This window comes from Bos javanicus, chromosome 19 (genome assembly GCF_032452875.1).
Source record: "Bos javanicus breed banteng chromosome 19, ARS-OSU_banteng_1.0, whole genome shotgun sequence".
In the NCBI taxonomy this organism is placed as follows: Eukaryota; Metazoa; Chordata; class Mammalia; order Artiodactyla; family Bovidae; genus Bos; species Bos javanicus.
In genome coordinates, this window is record NC_083886.1 from 45,423,303 (window position 1) to 45,442,487 (window position 19,185).

The window sequence follows — 19,185 nt, forward strand, 5'->3', positions numbered from 1 at the left end:
AACTCTTTGCGACCCCATGAACCGCAACACACCAGGCCTCCCTGTCCATCACCGATTCCCGGAGTCCACCCAAACCCATGTCCATTGTGTCAGTGATGCCATCCAACCATCTCATCCTCTGTCGTCCCCTTCTCCTCCTGCCCTCAATCATTCCCAGCATCAGGGTCTTTTCAAATGAGTCAGCTCTTCGCATCAGGTCTACAACATAGATAATCCTTGAAAACATCCTAAGTGAAATAAACCAGACAAAAAGGATAGATATTGTATAATTCCACTTACATGAGTTACCTAGAATAGGCAAATTCACAGAAGACATAAAGTAGAATAAAGTGGGGAGGAGGAAAAATGGATACAAGAAAATGGACAGTAATGATGGGTACACAACACTGTGAATTAATACCACTGAATTAGACACTTTAAATAGTCAAGAATGTTAAGTTTTATTTATATTTTACCACAATAAAAAAGGCTGAAAAAGAAAAAAAAAAAAGCCACACACCAAGAGTACATACTGTTTGATTCCACTTGTACAAGATACAAAACCAGAAAACTAATCTATGGTGGTAGAAATCAGAATAGTGACTACTCTTTGGAAGTGAGTGGCTGGAAGAGGACTGAAGGGCCATTCTGTGGTCATTTTCTGTTGCTTGATCCGAGTCCCGGTTCCACCGATGTGTTCAGTTGGTGAAAACTACCGAGCTCTTCGCTTTTGAGTTTGCCCGTCTGTATTATTTATACTTCAATCAATAGTTCACCGGAAAACAACAGCATCTCCTCACCCCGCCACAGAACGTCTTTAGAACAAATTTTAATTGCAAAAATCCTCTTGTAAGCTGAACCATTTCCCCCTTTCTTGGGGCTCCTGCTTTTCCCGTGCCCTAAGCCTGCAAGGAATCTGTGCCTTCTTTGAAATGGTTTCTTGCCTTATTTACCAAGGATCCACACTACCTGGGGCCGCATTCTCGGAGAACCGGACGGTGATTAAATTGTCTGTAATCTCGTCTAGTCCCGAGTTGAACTCTTGGAGGTCAGAAAGACCAGTCTCGGCTGATTCGGCTAACCCAGAGCTCAAAGCGCGTTGCAGACTAGTAATAAATCCAATCAGCCCGGGAGGCTTGGAGCAAGGCCGGAAGAAAAAAGTTGCGAAGAGGAAAAAGACGCTCTGCTCTGCCCAACGGTGCCAGCCTGCTTGTACGTCCAGATGCGAAGCCACACCCCTTCTCCCAAGCACCTCCCCTAATTTCCTCCTGGCCCTGCCCCTCAACCCTTGGCTTCGTAGACCTCGCCCACTAGGCGTGGCTCTGCCCTGGGAGGACCAGGATCCCGCCAACCATGACTCCGCCCCTCCTTCCGCTAAGAAACCTGTCCCTTTTATTTAAAGAATACATTTACGTCAGCCCGCTATACGTAGATTTTCGTCATCGTTGCAAGGCACGGGGGCGGAACTTCCTGTCTCTGGTTCTAACAGCTTCCGGGAGAAGCCGGAAGAGACCATACCCTGGGTAGAAACGGGGCTAGTCAGCCCCTCCCCCGGCCCCTACGGAAAGGTGAGTCCACAGGCCGCCTTGGCGAAGTCAAAACACTTATTCTGGCCGTTTCAGGTGAGGCCTGCCTTCCTTATCCAGGTGCTGTACCCGTCCAGTCCCCCTTTAATTTCCCATGTTCCTCTGCGTACTCAAGCCCCGCCCCCAGTGTCCCAGCCCCGCCCCGAAGTTTGAGGGGTGTGGATGGTTTGTGACCCCCTCACCCGATTCTACCCCTCGCTGGCTGGGAGAAACGAGTTTTGGGTACAGCAGTAGGAACTAGGCAGCCTTTTGGCTCGAGTGGCCCCACGGACCCCTCTCCAGCGCCGCGGGAATAGGACCGCCCAAACGCGGAGCCTTCGCGTCAGGAAAGGCAGGATCGGAGACCCCTCACCGTGCTATCAGGGTCGCTCACAGGTTGAGGAGAGCAAAGGCCTCTGAGGAGGGAAACCTGGGGTCCTACCCGGTCCCTCTCCTCGAAAGTTCCTTGTGCCTGTGCCGGTGCCAGTGCCAGTCGTTTTTGCCTCTGTTCGCGGCAGTTTCCTTTTCTGTAAATCAGGGTTAATGCCAACCTTCTTACCATCAGGGGTTAGTTGTTGAGTGATAAATAATTGGTACTATTTGTTTACTAAACAATTGCAATGTGCCAGGCACTGTTCTAAGTATTTTGCTTCGATGATTTCCCGTCATCTTCAAAACAACCTTATGAGGTAGGTACTATTTTTAACCCCATTTTACTGATGAGAAAGCTGAGGCTCTAAGAAAATTGAGGTTATAGAGCTAGTAAGAGGCAAGACGAGGGTTATAATTAGTTTTGGGGTTTCTGTTTTTGTTTTCCTGACTCCAGGGCCCACGTACCAAATTAGGAGGTGAAAAAATATTCACATGTTGGTATGTTCCACAAATAATTTTTGAGCAACTGCTATGGGATTATGCTGGGCACTGTGGTACATAGAGAAACACATGTGATCTTTCAGGAGTTTAGTGGAGAGATGGGTAGGTAGATAAGGCACTGTGAGAACAATCAGGTTATGATAATCATCAGACTGGATTTGCCCAAGGACAGCTGTGAAAGCAGGAGATTCTCCAAGGGAAAGAGGTGCTCCAAGGAGCAAACAGAGATCCTTCCTACCTTTCTAAGAAACTGTCAAGAACACATTACAAAAAGGGAGATTGTGATATGGGCTGTGGGAGCCATTTTGGAATATTTTCTGAATCAGTTCCATGCAGGTAGTGGTTTTGTAGTTGTGAGCCTACGGTGACCTAGGAGGGTGGTGTTTCTGGTGTCTGCCCTGTTCTGCTGCCGAAGAATTTCAGAGGAGACACACACAGTGTTTGCTGATGGTCCCTTCAGAGGTGTCCCTTTGGGGTGGTCTGATTTTGCTCTTGATAAGTTGATTTTCTTTGGCTCTTGACATCTGGACTTCAATCCATGATTGAATGAGAGTGGGTTCAAATGACACAATCTGGCAAGAGTGGCTCTGCTGTGCCTCCAAAGGAACTCCCAAATAAAATATTCCAGGCTTTTTTGGTTCCCCTGAAGCCACCTTAGAGGCATCTCAGGGGAGCACAGTTGCTTTACCAAAAGAGAGAAATCCTAGAGAAACTCAGGGCTCAAAGCAGCAAATGTTTTTCCCCACTTCCCAGAAAAGCAACAGACAGTAACAGCAGCAGCAACAACAAAACTGTAACGTTTTCTTGGTGATCCATGCTTACTGGGGGGTTGGAATGTGAGAGAGGAAGGGTGTGCAACCTGAAAGCCAGCATTTCACAATAGAGGCAAAGAGTAAATCCTTAGCTATAGATTGGGGGTCCAGAGTTAGGAGGTTTGTGTCTCTTTAGGATACTGAACTGCATTTTCTTTCAGGGCCAGGTCAGTTAGAACCTAAACAAACAAGAAACCTGGTTGCAATCTCTCATGCCCTGCTGATACTGTCCCCCTTTGTTCCTGCAGTGTGGACCCAGTCAGCAGCCAGGCCATGGAGCTCTCTGATGTCACCCTTATTGAGGGTGTGGGTAATGAGGTGACTGTGGTGGCGGGTGTGGTGGTGCTCATTCTAGCCTTGGTCCTAGCTTGGCTCTCTACCTACGTAGCAGACAGCGGTAGCAACCCGCTCCTGGGCACTATCGTGTCAGCTGGCGACACATCCGTCCTTCACCTGGGGCATGTGGACCATCTGGTAGCGGGCCAAGGCACCCCAGAGCCAACTGAACTCCCCCATCCATCAGAGGGTAATGATGAGAAGGCTGAAGAGGCTGGCGAAGGTGGGGGGGACCCCACCGGGGAACCTGGAGCTGGGGGTGGTGTTGAGCCCAGCCTTGAGCATCTGCTTGACATCCAAGGCCTGCCCAAAAGACAAGCAGGCCCAGGAAACAGCAGTCTGGAGGCACCTGTGAGATCGGAGGATAGCACCTGCTTGCCTTCCAGCCCCAGCCTCATCAGTGTGCGGCTCAAATTCCTCAATGACACGGAGGAGCTCGCTGTGGCCAGGCCGGAGGATACTGTGGGTGCTCTGAAGAGGTACGTGGGCTTGGAAGTGTCAAGTGCAGCCCCTATGGGGCCTTAGAAACCCACCCTGCAATTTTCCCCCACCCCCCAGCGCCTTGCCTTTCGGCCTTCTCATTCCTCATCCTCTGTCTTTCCTTCTATCTCACCCTTACAGTAAATACTTCCCTGGACAGGAGAGCCAGATGAAACTGATCTACCAGGGCCGCCTGCTGCAGGACCCAGCCCGCACACTGCGTTCCCTGAACATTACCGACAACTGTGTGATTCACTGTCACCGCTCACCCCCTGGGTCAGCTGTTGCAGGCCCGTCGAGCTCCCTGGCCCCCTCCTCAGCCACTGAGCCACCCAACCTCGGTGTCAGTGTGGGCAGCCTCATGGTGCCTGTGTTTGTGGTGCTGCTGGGTGTGGTCTGGTACTTCCGTATCAATTACCGCCAGTTCTTCACAGCACCTGCCACAGTCTCCCTGGTGGGGGTCACTGTCTTCTTCAGCTTCCTAGTATTTGGGATGTATGGACGATAAGGACCACAGGGAGAAAATGAAAGGCATGGTTTTCCTCCTTTATGGCCTCCCCCCATTCCTGGCCAGAGCTGGGCCCAAGGGCCTGGGAAGGAGGGGTGGAAAGGATGTGGTGGGTCCTCCTCCATAGGACTCAGGAGGCAGGCATGAGCATTCCCCTCACGTCCATGAGGAGACAGAGAGTCCCTCTGTGCAAGCACAACTCAGGTAGAAACGAGAATGTCATCTTCCTTCACTTCTAAGGTCCTGAAATTCAGAACTGAGCTGGTGGCCCAGCTCAACAGGGAGCCTGGGCTCTGAGGATTCCCTCCCAGCCGTGGCCCTAGCTCCTTCCATTATCCTGCATGTCTGCTCCTCTGCCCCCAGGACTGCCTGCCAGGGCAGCTCAGCATGGCCCCAGCATTTCTGTAGGGAACCTGGAGTCTCTCTCGGTTTCCTAGTGGAACATCCTTCTTTTGAGCCTAAAATCATACAGGCAGGAGTGAAGTTTGTGTCAGCTTTCCCTGTGGGCACCTGGCCGCCTCTACCTTCTCCCTCCACCCCTTAGCGGGAATAGGGTGTTCCCTGTGTTCTGGACAGTTTCCAGTGTTGTCCCTTTTTTCCAAAGCACTTTGCTTATATTCTTTTTTTTTTTTTTTAAATAGTCCTTTATAGAGCTCAGTCAGGAAGGGGACTGGGGCACAAAGCCAAGCCCCCAGCACCGGGAGAGGCCAGGCCACAGCTGCTGCTAACCTAGGCCTAAGGCTGTAAGCAAGAGGCAGTTCTGGCTGCCAGCCAGTGTCCTACCCTGCCCAGCCCCAAGGACAGCTCTGGGTAGGGAGCACTGGGCCCCAGGCCCTTGCCTCTGGGGCTCTTGGATGGAGGGTCAGTATCTGTGACTGAATAAAGTTCCATTCTGTGGCTGTGGTGTCTCCTGTGACATGAAAAGAACGCTGGTTGCTCTGCCCCCGGCAACATGGGAATGAGGGTGGGCAGGCCGGGCTACCAACGGGAGATGCAGTTTATTTACACCAGCAGCCATGGGGGCAGGGGGAATACACAGCGTTTACAAAGTTAGCTACCTGTACAGGATGGATTACATATGCAAAAATAAAAATCTCAAGACCACAGGACAGCGTGAGCCCCACCCCCCTCCCCCAATGACCCCAGCATGCGGTAATGCCAGGCGGGTGGCCCCTGGGCATGCGGGGGGGAGTGATGCATGGAAGGAAAAGCCACCGGCCATGGAAATTAGTACAGAACCCCCCCACACACTCAGACACATGATAGGATACAGGGTGGACGACACCTAGCCGGGGTGGGAAGGATGGGAATTGAAACCCACACAGCCTGCTGTTAGAGGGAAGGGAGTGGAGAGCTCCTAGCCCCTGTTCAACTACATGGTAGGGGGGCACACTCCCCAGAATGAAGGGGGTTTGCTCCCTCAGGGTCCCTGCTGGACCAAGCCCATCTCTTACCCAGCCTGGGCAGGGGGCTCTGCCCTGAGGGCGGGCCAAGGAACAATGGGGAAGTGGATGTGGACAAACCAGTTCCCAAACTACTTCCCACTTCTCCCTCCTCCAACCAGAAGGGGGAAACGGAGAGGCCAGAGGGGAAAGGGTGTATTAGGGCCTGAGCTGCAACTGCCTCTCAGAAGGGAGAGTGGCCTGCAGCCTTCCTCCCTTCACCTCCAACCCGCTCCCAGGTCTTCATCTGGGAGCAGGCTGGAGGCTGGCTGAGATCCTCCTTGCCCTCTGGCCTCCCCTCAGGCGGCTGTGGAGGGGCGAGAACGGAGGAGCCCAGGCCCCAGGCTTTATTCTAACTCCTGCCAAAATCTGTTTGGCTTTTTAAAAAATAATCATAATTCTTGGGTTAAAAATCAATTTGTAACCAGGCATCAGCCACAATCAGAGCCACCCAGGGCGAGATTGGGGTTCCAGACAGGGTACTGCAGCCCCATCTCTCTTGTTCCCTTAACCCTCTAGGGTCCCTAACCCAGATCAGTCCGATCAGTCCTGGGTACTAACTACCCAAATGTGGGATGGCTCCTCCTGGGAGGAGGGCAGGGGTCACGTCCAGCGAGTGCCAGAGAACATGGTTCAGGGTCAGCTCCATCCCTGGGGCCATCAGTTCTGCTCCCACCCTGGACTGCAGTCCTCCAGCTCGGTTCCTGGGAGCGATGGTGCCCGTGTGGAGGTTGAATGATACATCTCTTCAGGATGTAGACCAGGCAGGTGGGCACACTGGCACGACAGTCCCGCAGGGGGGCACTGCCCAGGCATGGCACCCCGCCCCCTCCGGACAGCCCACAATACAGAGACCACTCTCTCTTCCCGCCCCACTCCTAGCAAGGGGGGAGAGGTAAAAGATCAGGATTTTCCTCAGAGCCCCAAACCACAAGTACAGAATAAATAACTTAAAAGCGGCAAAAGGAAGGGAAGACAGGGCAGGCTTTGGAGGCAGGAGCATCGAGAGAGGAACTGAAGCTGGTCAAGGTGAAAGAGGGGGGGTGGCAAGCAGCAGTTGGGAACCTGGGCTGCCCCGGGAGGGCAGTGGGGCAGGGTAGGCAGGAGGAACATGGGGCCACCCCAGGAGGGTGAGGCTGGGCCCCTTCCTGGGGCAGGGAATGAGGTAAGAAAACATTTCAAATAAAGCAGCACCTCACCTTGGGGCCCCACTCCTCGCCAGCCCTGGGTCAGGGAGGAGAGGCAGGGGGGGAGTCATCCTGATACATAGCTCCCTCTTCCTACCCTCCCCGTGCCCGTTCCTTGAAGCTGTAGAGGCTGGAGGCCCTTTCCTGGCACCCAACAACAAAAGGACAGCTCCTGCTGCCAAGGAGGCCCCCGGGGACTGAGGGGAAAGGGCTGCCCCTGTGAGGGGCAGGGAAGGCGGCGCTAGTTCGGGACGCCTACCTCAGCAGACAGCTCACCATGCCTGCCTCCCCCTGGGATGGGGGCATTTGATAGGATTCTGCACACAGACAGGACACGCCCAGCCCTGCCCCTCAGCTCCAAGCACCGGACCCATTCACATTGCTGAGGGCAGCTGGGGGAGGCCCCCTCCAGGCTCAGCTTCCAACCCGTGGCCTCCCGGGTAGCCATGATGCTCCTCGGCAGGGCTTAGTCCAGTTCCTGGGGTGGGGGGGGCGGCAGTGCCCTGGCACAGTGCCCAGGTCAGGCCCCTGGCCTAGCTGGACATCCAGTAACTCACAGAATAAATAGGAAAACCGCCTCCCCGCCAAACTTATGTCCAAGGCATAATATGTCCAGGTCTGAGTCCTGCACGCTGAGGGCTCGCGCTCCATCGCAGAAGACCCTGACACCCCCCAGGGGTGCATAATTGGATCCTCTGCCTGCCTGGCCCACCAAGCTTCCCAAGCCCAAACCCCCAGCAGCCGTCCATTTGCCAGGCTGTGCCGCCTGGGTGGGGGTCGGGAGAGACGGCTCTGCTCAGCCAAAGGCTATCCCCTTGTACCCAAGTCAGTTGATGTCATCATAGATGCTGGGCGTCGGGGGCGCCGGTGGCTTTGGCTTTTTCTTCTTGTTGGAGCCCAGGCCGGAGGCAGTCCCTACCAGGCTCAGATGGGATTTCTTTTTCTTGGTTTTCCGTGACTCGGAACTGTTGGTACCTGAAGAGGAAAGAAGCAAGAGGGTTGAGGGGAGGGTTGTGGCAGGGGAATGCAAGGTCCCCCGCACTCCGCTTCAGGCAGAGAGCCCCTGGGGCCCAGCTATCTCACCTACCTAGACCCCACCCCTGATTCTCACTCGTCTTGGAGGAGCCTGAATCAGAGGGTGAGAGATCAGAGGAGCCGTCCCACTGAAGCCGGCTGATCAGGGCCTGGCTGTCAGTCATGTCGAAGCTGTCATTATCCAGGGAACTCTCGACCTCTGGAAGGACACTGGGGAGGAAGAGGTCAGAGAAGGGCTTCAGGGATGCTAGCCATCATCCTCACCTTCCCCAACCCACCACCCTTCCTGGAGGGTCACTCACGCTGAGGATCCGAGGAAATAAATCCGCACGGTTCTCCGCTGCTCATCTGTATGCTGGGGGCAGCGTAGGGACCTGGCGGGGAGAGAATGATCAGACCCTGACAAGGCAGAGAGGGTCTGAGGAACACAGGTGAAGCCCCTCCCCTCAGCAGAGGCGGGAGGGATGGACAGACCGGGAAGGGATGAATGAAGAGGCCCCAGATTGTGACCTAAGGCCTACAGGAGGGGAGGGGGAGGGTGGGAGTCCCGTTGCTCAAGTCCAAGGTACTCCCGACCCGTGCCCAGGGTGAGGGCGCCGGAGGGCCCCCTGGCCCCCTTCCTAGGTTCTGAGCTCACCTTGTGCACATCTTCTTGGTGTGTTCAGAAATCACCCCACATTGCTGGAAGAGGAATATAAGCTGAAAGGAGGGACGGGGGAAGCCTATTCTATAGCCACTAGCCACTCTCTTCTGTACAAATGCTAGACTGTGTGCTCAGAAATGGCCCCAGGGCGTCCATGGCAGACGGTCCCAGACCACATTAGCCAGGAAACCTAATTCAAGAGAGAGACCTAGATGCCCTCACTGCTGTGCACCAGCCTCTTCCAAGGCCTCGACCACTGCCTGTGGCTCTGCCTGCTCCCAAGGGCTTCCCCCCTTCTCTAATCCCTCACCGTGGTGAGCAGGCTGCGCAGCTCCTCCGGCCCCAGGGTCTCGTAGCTGATCCCAGTTGAGTTGTTATACTGGGTGAGAACCAGAGGTACAGGTTAGAGGAGAGACGGCCAAAGAAGGGAGGGTGGGGGTGTGGAGTCAATCCCTCTTACCCCTCCCTCAGCACAAGGCCTTAAGATTGCCCGCAGTTCTCCAAGAGTTCCTTCCACCCCAACTGCACCAGGGTAAGGAATTAGGACCCACAAAGAACATGAAGACCCAAGACCTAAACATGCCATATAGTTAGCGTTCTGACCCCCACTTGTCCAAGCCCACCTGACTCACAATGAGGCGAACTATAAGGGATAGCCCTTACTCACCTTAAAAGGATCCGAATTGCTAAGTTCCCCTGAAGAAGAAAAAAGAAGGGGAAGGGTGTTTGATGCAGAGGTACAGACAGAGAACCCTGAAAATAACCAGAGAGGAAGTGGGGGTGATAGAAGGATCACAGGCCCTCCCTCAATCCCCCTGCCCCTCCACCTCCACCCTCCAGCAACAAGTCCCAGAAGACATAGTTAGAATCACTCCCATTGTTCCAGCCCTACTTACCATTTTTGTGTTTTAAAGACTTGGATCTTCGAGGGGAATTGGGGTTCTGGAATGGGAGATACCATAGCTTTGGGGAAAGGGTAACGATAAGGGGAAGCCGAGAACCCAGGGAAGGAAAAAAGATTTGACAAACATCCTCAAATTCCTACTCTTCCCCACCAGTAAGAGGCCCTTCACCCATACTCCCTCCTCCCACCTTCCCCCCAGGCCCCTGATGCCCTCCTGCCCACCAGACACCCTCGGCCCTGAACCCAGAGAGGTACCCAGTGACCTCAGACTTGAGTCAAGACACCCGAGGACTCCCTGCCCAAAGGGGAGGGTATCTGTCCTTGGCCCAAATCTCCCTCATGCTTGCCCCAGCTCTCACCTTGTCTGATTTTCTCTTCTTGGCTGTGTAGGACAAAAGGGTAAAGGGCAGAGTCACTTTAAGTTCCCAACCTAAGGGCACCTAAAGAAAAGTTACAAAGCTGCACTCTCCTCCCTCGTTCAGGATAACAACTTGTGACTGTTACACACCCAATTCCTGCCTGCCTGCCTCACCCCAATGGCCCTCCCAATTCCCCAGATGCCCAAACACCTTTCTTCTCTGAGCCATAGGACCAGTCGTTGTCATTGATGTCATCATTATCCTCTTGGTCACTCTCTGACTTGTTCATGTTGTTGCTATTGGCAATCCTGCCAAGGGGAGGGAGAGGAAGGGTCAAGGCTGCCATCTCTCTCTGCCCCTGACTTCACACATAGAGGGGAGTGTCTGGGGCCAGGCACAACCCACCCTCTATACCCTCCAAATGTCCCAGGGGGTGGTGGGGAACTCCACCATGGGACGGGCTGCAAAAGATGGGCACTCTGGTTCTAGCAGAGGGAGAAGCCCTCACCGGCGGTTGGCGATTCGGCTGCTGTTCCGACCCATTCCTAGGCACTTCTCCAGGTGGGGAGCAAAACGGGAGGCGGCAATGCTGCGGCTGCAATTGGGGCAAACACACTCCTTGCTCTTCCACTGGTTGAAAACCTGTCCAAAGATGTCCAAACCCGGCTGGTCCACGATCTCTGGGGACAGGAGAGACGTAGCGATCAGGGCAGGCAAGGGACCCTTACCTCTCATTCCCACCCATGGCCCTGCGGCCTCTTCAGAGCCCCTGCCTAAGCTCCCAGGAGCTCCAGGTTCTACCTCTGGTGTGGTTGCTGGAGGAGGACCCTCCAAGCACTCCCAGGGCAGGGCTAGGCTGCTCTCCTTCAACCCTGACGCTCACCAAAATCCTTCATGCTCTCAGGGTCCGTGTCGTCCAGGAAGAAGTAGCCACACTTGACAGCCCGGTGTACCTCAAAGCAGAATCCCAAACAAGAATCCTCAACCAGGTCCGCGTATATCTCCTGAGCGATGGCCTGGGCCCAGGGGAGAACATCCAGGGTCACGAGAGTCACAGTCCCATGGACTGAGGGCAACTCTCACCAACGAAATCTCCTGCCAATTCGCCCTGGCCAAAAATAAAGCTTCCTTTGCCATTTTTCCCCATCTTGACTTTGAGTTCTTTCTTCTTCCAGATCCTTGGGCCTTCTTAGCTGGCTCTTCCCTTTAAGGAACAAGGCTGACTACCCAAATTCCTCTCTGGTGTGGATTCCAGATATAGCAAAGGAGAGACATCAAGAGAAAGAACTGGAGGCACACGTGGGGGAGCCCTCACCTCTAGTTTGCTGTTATCCAGGCCAGACAAAGACATTTCCTCCATTTTCATTTGTGAACTCTTGTGGAGACGGTGCTCTGACTGCTCATAGCACAGCGGGCGGCAACACGGCTGCACACATTGGGGGGGGATGTTGGTGTGAGTCCAAGGCACCTCCAACGGCTGCCACCTCCCCTCCCCACCTTGCTGCCCAGAGCTTAATGGTGGCATCAGGATCTACCTCTCCCTAAGGCCTCAGTTAAGTCTGGATGGTCCTGCAGGGCCTGAAACCCAGGGCGGCCTAGTCCTTCCCAGGCCTGAACTCAGGCCCTGGACTCTTACTGCCAATCAGAGTCTGGGTCTACAGGAGGCAGCAGCTCACCCCAGGTTCCCAAAACTCAAACCCCTCTTCCATACCCATGGTGCAATGCAGCAGGGGGAGGAGAAGGAACTCTAAGGCCTCAAAGCAAACCCACAGGGTGTGGCAAAGAACTGCACAGACTCCTAAATACACTCCCCCCCCTCCCCAGGCTCTCCTCAGAGTCACCTCTGCTTTCAGCCAGGATGTCCACTTGGGGGGGTACTGCTACCAGAAGTAGCAATGGCCCTAGGACCCTACAACCTTCACCCCACTCTGTCTTCCCTTGAAATAAGCCTGCCACTACAGACGGAGAGCAGAGCCCACAGAAACCTAGAGCTAAAAGGGCATCCTAGCCACCATGAGCAAGAAAGAGGAGATAGAATCCGGTGGGATGGCATGCCAGGAGTGGGCACTCCCCTTACCTGTTCTTCTTTGAGATAACCACCCTCCCTCCCTCAGGACCAGCCCGGAAGTCTCTCCAAGAGCCCCAAAGTCCAGGAATCCCCACCAAAGGATTCAGAAACAGAGCACACAGTCCGGGGCCCCTCTGAACGGTGGGTACGAGTTTAAGGAGCTGCCGGCCTAGAGTGGGGTGGGGACTGACAAATGAGCCGGGGGCACTGGGGAGGGTAGGAGGCCGGGCCTCGGCTCTTCCCCCGTCCCTGCGGCACTGCTGCTGCATCATACCGACTGGGGGGAGGAGAGCCGAGCCGCCGGAGGCCGGCGCCGGTCCGGGACAGACCGACCCCTAGAGAGTGGGCAGAGTGGGACACGTCCCGGCCCCTCTTCTTCCCCGCCCGCCGACAGCCCCGGCCGGCCGGGGAGAGGAGTCCGGGAGGGTGTCTCTATTGTCCCGGGGGCTGGGGCCTGGCTCCCTAACAAAGGCCCCGCGCCCCCTCCCCGGCCGGCCCTGCCCCGCCCAGGGGGGACCCAGACAGGGGGAGAGCTGGGGGCCCCGGCCGGGCCGGGAAGCCGGGGGAAGCCGGGCGTTTCCGCGTCGGCCCGGGGGGAGGGGAAGGGGCGCTGACCCAGACCTGGGGGGAGGGGGCCCAAGCCCCGCCTCGGGCCCCGCCCCCCGCCCCCCGCAGGCCCCTCCCCCGTCCCCGTCTCCGTCCCGTACTCACCCCGCCCGGGGGGCCGCGCCGGGGCCCGGCGGCCTCTCAGGGCCGCGTCCTCCGGCGGCGGCGGCGGCGGCGGCTGCTCCGGAGCCCCATGTCCGTCGGTCCGTCCTCGCCTCTCCCCGGGGCCCAGGGCCCGGGGCCGGGGGGTCGGGCCGCCCCCCCGCCTCGCCGCCTCACCGGGCGGCCATGGCCCCTTCCCCTCCCTTCTCGTCCCGTCGCCGCCTCCTCCTCCTCACCTCACCCCGCCCGCGCGCAGTCCGCGCGCCGTCCGCGCGCCCCTCCCCCCGCCCCCCACTCCAGCCCGCCTCTCCCGGGCGGGGGGTGCGGCGCGAGCCCGGAGCGCGCGCGCGTGCCGCGACCGGAGGATGGATGGATGGAGCGAGCGAGAACGCGAGCGTGCGCGCGCGCGCCCCTCTCCCCCTCCCTTCGCGCGGGCGCGAGGCCAAGCGCGAGCGCGCTCCAACCTCCTCCTCTTCCTCCTCCCGCCCCTCCTCAACACCCCGCCCCCGCCCTCCCTTCCTCTTCCTTCTTTCGCTTTCGCGCGCCCAGCGACTGCTCGCGCCTGCTAGAAGGGCCCGAGCGCGTGCATCTGCCCGGCGGCCGCAGCTCGGCAGCATTTGCTCCAGGGGGCGGGGACCGGGCGGGGAGGAGGGGCGCCACGCCGCCGTCCAAAGTACCGGCGGACGGGGACGGGGGCGGGGATATGGGCGGGGCCTTCGGGAGCCACCTCGCCCAATCGCTGTCTCGCCTCGGCCGGGCCGGCCCAATAGGATTTCGGTGGGTGGAGCGGCGTTCAAGGTGAGGTGCGCGGTGCGCTGGGGGCGGAGACGTTGTGCCGTCCCGGCCGGCTCCGGGGCGGGGGCAGCGGGTGGCGTCGAAAGAGAGCGCCGGCTTCCAGCCGCGCCTGGGACGCCTTCCGGCCCAGGGTCCCCCGCCCTTCCCTCCGGGCTCCCGGCTCTTTTCCCCCACAGTGCCACCACCCCGGAGTTTACTTATGTGAAGAAGCCAGAGTTGAAGTGGGACGCAGTTGTCACCTCAGGGCAGAAAACCGAGGGGCCTCGTCCGAGCCTCGGTTCCCCGTGTTTCTGGGCTGGTCTCAGCCCACTCCGGGCCTCAGAACCTACAGACGCCCTAGATGAGGGTCCTCCGTTGAGGGCGGAGGCTGAGCTGTGCCATTCCGAGCGGAGCGCCCTCCCCGCCCTCATCTTAATTTAGATCCCACACCTGCTCGCCTTTCCTGCTTCTGGAACCCACGCTGGACCCCCCACCTCTCCTCTTCGCAGCCTGCCAGGCAGTGGCCAGACCCTTCCTCCGACCCAGTTCTTCTCCCCTGTGTGTACCCATATCCGCGCGCTCTCACAGTCCTCTTCTGGAGCAAAGGGCCTTTCCCAGCCGCAGTAAATGCCTAGACTGGCGCTGCCCTTTCGGGTACTCTGTGTCTGGAGTTCTGAAACAGGTGTATGACAGCCCTCTTCCCGCAGAAGATGAGTTTAAATGAAGAAAGCGTTAAATCATATACTTTGGGACCATCATGGACTCTTCGGCAAGCATTTATTGAGGCCCTAGTCCTAAGTGGTTAAGACCAGGAATCGTCTGAATTCAAATCTGTGGACTTGACAAATGAACTTGAGCAAATGAGCTCTCTGTTGCCTCGGTTTCCTCTCTTGTCACTGAGTATGATGACAGTACTTATTAGGTTGTGGGGATTAACAAGAGAATTGACATGAGAAACTTAGTTCAATGTAAGTGTTTGGTGAATCTTAGCTGTTTTTATGTGTTAATGCAAAGATAAGACACACTTCCTCAAGAAGCTCACCATTTGTGGGGTAGACAGACCTGTAGGAAAGTAATTGCTCAACAGTGTGATAAAAATAAGAGAGCTAGGGACTTCCCTGGCTCTTAACCAGGGGTTAAGACTGTGCTTCCACTGCAGGGGCCACAGGTTTAATCCCTCCCTGGTTGAGGAACTAAGATCAAATACACTGTGTGGCGTGGCCAAAAAAAAAAGCAAAAACCATAGGGAACAGAGGTGGCTAGGAGCAGGAATCAAATAATGTAAAAGAGTTTCTCAGGAAAGGTTTCTTGCACTGGCTGAAACATAGGAATTGTTGAGGAAGTCGCATGAAGTAAGCAGAACAGACCACACAGGACTAAGGGTGTGCTGAGAAGTTAGTGGGATTTAACCCTACAGGCTGTCAGGAGTCCTCAAGGGGAACTGTTTGACCAGACTTAAGCAGATGCTCTGGAGTGGGGAGTCTGGATAGCTTAAAAGTAGGAGGTTTTTGTCATAGCTTGAGATGTGTGGGGTGAAGGAGAGAGAGAGCCTGAAGACATCATTAACTAAGATGGGGGACTCTGGAAAGGTGATGTGAGGATACAGGAGAATGACGAGTTCTCCTGTTTGAGTTTGAGATTCATTGGGAGTTATACTGTGGGATTAGCTGGTGGAGACTCTCAGAAGGTGTTTGAATTTGAGTCTAGAGCCAAGAGGAGGCCAGTACATCAAGTGTCTTAGTGTGAATCAGAAATCCTCCACTCCGATGATACTGATCTGTTTCTTTGTCTCAGAATATGTTCAATATAACCTGCCGTAAGGAATTTACATATGCCCAGGAAGCCTTCCTGTCTCCTCCATGTTTACCTAAATCCTTCCTCACTTCTCCACCCAGGCCACCCTCACAACAAACTCCTTTAAAACTGGATTGTACTCTTCATTTGGCACTTGGCCTGAGTGGCTCTGTGGTGGTGACCTCTTTGGGCACGTGCCCGGTCTCCACAGTTAGCACCAGTCAATAAACACTAAGGACTACATTGGTCCAGGCTCTGGGTGAAGCCTTGGGGTTACAGCAGCGAGCCAGAGAGGCACACAGACCTTGTCTTAGTGGAGCTTACTGCCCAGCAAAGCCTGATGTGGAAAAAAGGTTGAATGTGGAGCCATTCAGGCAGCCAAAGAAACAAACGGGTAGAAATCTTTTTGTCAGGACGTCAGGGCAGGCTCCCTAGAGGAAGTGATCTTTCAAGTGGAGCCTTGAATTGAAAGAGAGGTTAAGAGGAGCATTCTAGGGAACAGTTATGTATATAGGCAGAATGTGTAGAGGCCTGAGAAGAGAGTGTGGTGTGTTTGAGTCTGGGATGGTTTGTGAAGTTAGAGTTGGGTAAAGAGAGGCTATATATAATACATAATACATATATATATATGACATTATTGTGGGCCATTCTTATTCCTTTGGCTGTATTGCACAGCATTGCGGGATCTTTTTATTTTTTAAGTATTTTTATTTATTTGCCTACACTAGGTTTTAGTTGTGGCACGTGGGACCTTTTAGTTGCAGCATTTGAAATCTTTGTTGCAGCATGTGGGATCTAGTTCCCTAATCAGGGATTGAACCAGACCCCCTGTGTTGGAAGTCTTAACCACTGGACCTCTAGGAAAGTCCCCTAATGAATATTTCTTGATTGTCAAATGTCTGCTATGTATGCTCATTCAGTCGTGTCCGACTCTTTGTGACCCCACAGACTGTAGTTTGCCATGGTCCTCTGTCAAGGCAAGAATACTGGAGTGGGTTGCCATTTCCTCCTCCAGGGGATCATCCTGACCCAAGGATCAAACCTGTATCTGCTGCATCTCTTGTATTGGCAGGCGGAATTTTTTTTTTTTTTTTTTTTTCCATTGAGCCACCTGGGAATAGGTACTGGGGTTACTATAATGAATGAACACATAAGTTGTCTCCACCAGCTAATCCCACCATAACTCCAACATATCTCAAACTGAATGTGTTGGTCTGCAGAGACAGACAATGAACAGGTAAACGAATACAGAAACAAGGGGATGTAGGAGAAGGCCTCTCTAGAGAGGGTGGTCAGGCAAGACTTGTGAGGTGACGTTTGAGCCTAAATCTGAAGGATGAAAAAAACAAGCTATCTGTAGTGTTGGGGGAATGGCATTTTGGGCAGAGAGAACAAGTGCAAAGGTCTTGTGGTAGGTATGTTTGAGGAGCAAAAGACATATCACTTGGTTGGATCCTTGTGAGTGAACAGGGAGAGTGGAATGAGAGAAGGGAGAGGCAACAGAGGCCAGGCCTTGTAGGGTCATGGTAAGACAAGGCAAGTTCTAAGTGCAGAAGTTACCAGATTTGTTTTTAAATGATAGCTCTGGTTGCTGTGTGCAGAATGGACTGTAGGGGGCAAGAGTGCAAGCAGGAAGATGAGTTTTAGGTTTTTGCAGAGGATGAGCAATGGTGATGGCCTTGAATAGGATGAGGATGTAAGCAGGTTGACACATTTGAGAGATACAAGAAGTGGAACAAACGTGTCTCGGTAAGCAAATTTCACCTCCCTTCACTGAGAGATGAAATAGGGAGAAGAGTTAAGGCTGATACTAATGAGTAGATGTTTAGTGCTCATCTGGGGTCTTGAGGTACCTGCAAGATACCCCAGAGGATACACTGAAGCCTGTACTGGTCTGCAGCTTCGAAGAGACATCTCTATAGAGGCCACTTTTTGGAATGGTTACTATGGGTAATAACTGGAAGTTCATAGAGTGACTTGAATACCTATGATAGAATGAGGAGGAGGAGCCAATGCCAGCAGAGTAGACCAAGAATTCAAGAGGACGTCCACTCGGTGTAATGATGAACATATTCCCCTCAGGGGAATAGTGAATGGAAAGTGAGGAAATAGAAGGCCGTGAGGGGCAAGGAGCTTTTCACAAGTTTGGCAAAGAGTGAGAGAGGGGTGTGGGGTGAAGGGAGAGGTCTTTAATGGGCCTGGGTCTTTAGCCCTTGGTGGCTCTGGGAACCCAGCTGAGGCCTGTGGAGGGAAGGCTGTCTTCTTTAACCTCAGAGTGAGTCATCTTGGCCCAGCCCACTTCCCATCAGAGGTCTGGGTCATTTAGGAAAGTCTTTCCTCACCCTGGTGAGGCTGAGGGCTCAAGGTTACCCCAATTCCCAATGATTAGCCCTTGCATGACCAGGGTGAACCCTTGACCCTAATGGTTCATCACCTTCATTTTTAAAGGCAGTGCATGCTGGGAGAAAATTTGTTTTCCAAATTCTCAGTCCTTAGTGGTCTGACTACCTAAGTTAACAAACTGAATTGAGAAAGTACAAAAACAGTAGAACAAAACAATGTGAAAGTAGGTTGCTATGGAGCCTTCAGGAATGAGGAAGATGGTTCTAGAAAGAAGAGGCAAACAAGTTGCCTTCAAGGGTCTTACCACACTGAGCCTGTTGGGTCACCTCTGCCACCACTCCCACTTCACTGAGTCCAGTGATCAGACAGCAGTCAAATCTTTGTATTTTTACTTTATTGTACAAAAAAAGGGAAAACAAAACTTCCACAGTTGGCCTTAAGCTTAGGCAGACACCTCTAAGCCATTCCCTCCCACCTCCCACGATACAAATTCAAGTTGTGGTTGTTGTTGAAACCTACAAAAAACACTTCTTAAATATTAGAAAAAAATGGGGTGGGAGGGGAGAGCAGGGGTCCTCCCACCCCAGTCATCCCATCCCAGTGCCAAAATGCACTCAGAGTGACCTCTTACAGCACCCACGCCCCCACCCCCACAGCCATGTTTGTACTGTAAGAATTTTTCAATTTTTAAAACAGGAAAAAAAAAAAAATGCCCCATCCAAAGTTGTTTTTAAATGAAAAACACATTCCACTGAAACACAACAGCGCAGGGGCCCTAGAACAGGGAAATGGGGCTCTCTGCAGGGGCTCTTGGGAAGAAATAGAACCTATGAACCCCTGTACCTAATTCCCGGAGGACAAAGAAAGGGGAGTGGGGAGTAGGGAGTATCCCCCACTAGCTCCTCGCACCCCCAGCACCACATCCGAGGCAAAGCAGATTATCTATCTGCCTTCCTCTGAGCGGGACCCACCTTTCCCACCACACCTCCTAGACAAGAGTTCTTCCTCTTGCCTTTCATTCAGAGGGGGAGGGTGGAAAAGCACAAACCCCCAATTAAATAGGTCACTGACATGATTGTTTTAAAAAAATTTGATCAAAAGCAACAATAAAAATTAAACCCACAGAGACTAGGTGGCTTGGCTTTTTGAGAGTCTAGGAATCAGGGTTCCAAAATCTAGGGGATGGCTGGCAAGGGTTAGGACAGCTGTCAAAGCAGCTTTTGCAGACCTCTCCCTCAGCTGTGGGTTTGGGGAGATGGGGTGGGGAAGGGAGCTGACCTGAGAAATCAAAGGAAATGGGGGTGGGGTAGCTGGAGGATATGGGGGGCAGGCAGGAGGGGTGTATAAGTTAAGAGCTTCCAACACATCTCTTGAA

At 54.1% G+C, this 19,185-nt stretch overlaps 2 protein-coding genes across 15 annotated transcripts; one reads left to right on the forward strand and one right to left on the reverse strand.

Annotated features, from left to right (window-relative positions):
* The first annotated feature begins 1,439 nt into the window (after nt 1–1,439).
* Nucleotides 1,440–5,452, forward strand: TMUB2 (transmembrane and ubiquitin like domain containing 2). Of its 3 annotated transcripts, none has more exons than XM_061392053.1 (3): nt 1,440–1,547; nt 3,478–4,044; nt 4,187–5,452. In XM_061392053.1, exons 2-3 carry the CDS (start codon nt 3,503–3,505, stop codon nt 4,551–4,553), a joined length of 909 nt encoding a protein of 302 aa, XP_061248037.1. In that variant the 5' UTR covers nt 1,440–1,547; nt 3,478–3,502; the 3' UTR covers nt 4,554–5,452. The 3 variants fall into 3 exon arrangements, with proteins under 3 accessions (XP_061248037.1, XP_061248039.1, XP_061248036.1); XM_061392055.1 differs by having other exon boundaries at nt 1,481–1,601; XM_061392052.1 differs by lacking the exon at nt 1,440–1,547 and adding an exon at nt 1,608–2,233.
* Nucleotides 5,171–12,996, reverse strand: ATXN7L3 (ataxin 7 like 3). Of its 12 annotated transcripts, none has more exons than XM_061392048.1 (13): nt 12,903–12,996; nt 11,439–11,549; nt 11,007–11,139; nt 10,632–10,803; nt 10,334–10,431; nt 10,124–10,146; nt 9,757–9,823; nt 9,528–9,613; nt 9,171–9,239; nt 8,855–8,916; nt 8,520–8,591; nt 8,270–8,427; nt 5,171–8,157 (listed from the first exon to the last, which is right to left on the reverse strand). In XM_061392048.1, the coding sequence occupies exons 2-13, from the start codon at nt 11,487–11,489 to the stop codon at nt 8,009–8,011; spliced, it is 1,140 nt and encodes a 379-aa protein (XP_061248032.1). In that variant the 5' UTR covers nt 11,490–11,549; nt 12,903–12,996; the 3' UTR covers nt 5,171–8,008. The 12 variants fall into 12 exon arrangements, with proteins under 12 accessions (XP_061248032.1, XP_061248035.1, XP_061248033.1 ...); XM_061392051.1 differs by lacking the exon at nt 12,903–12,996 and adding an exon at nt 12,201–12,784 and having other exon boundaries at nt 8,855–8,898; nt 9,528–9,556; XM_061392049.1 differs by lacking the exon at nt 12,903–12,996 and adding an exon at nt 12,201–12,292.
* Nucleotides 12,997–19,185: the final 6,189 nt, after the last annotated feature.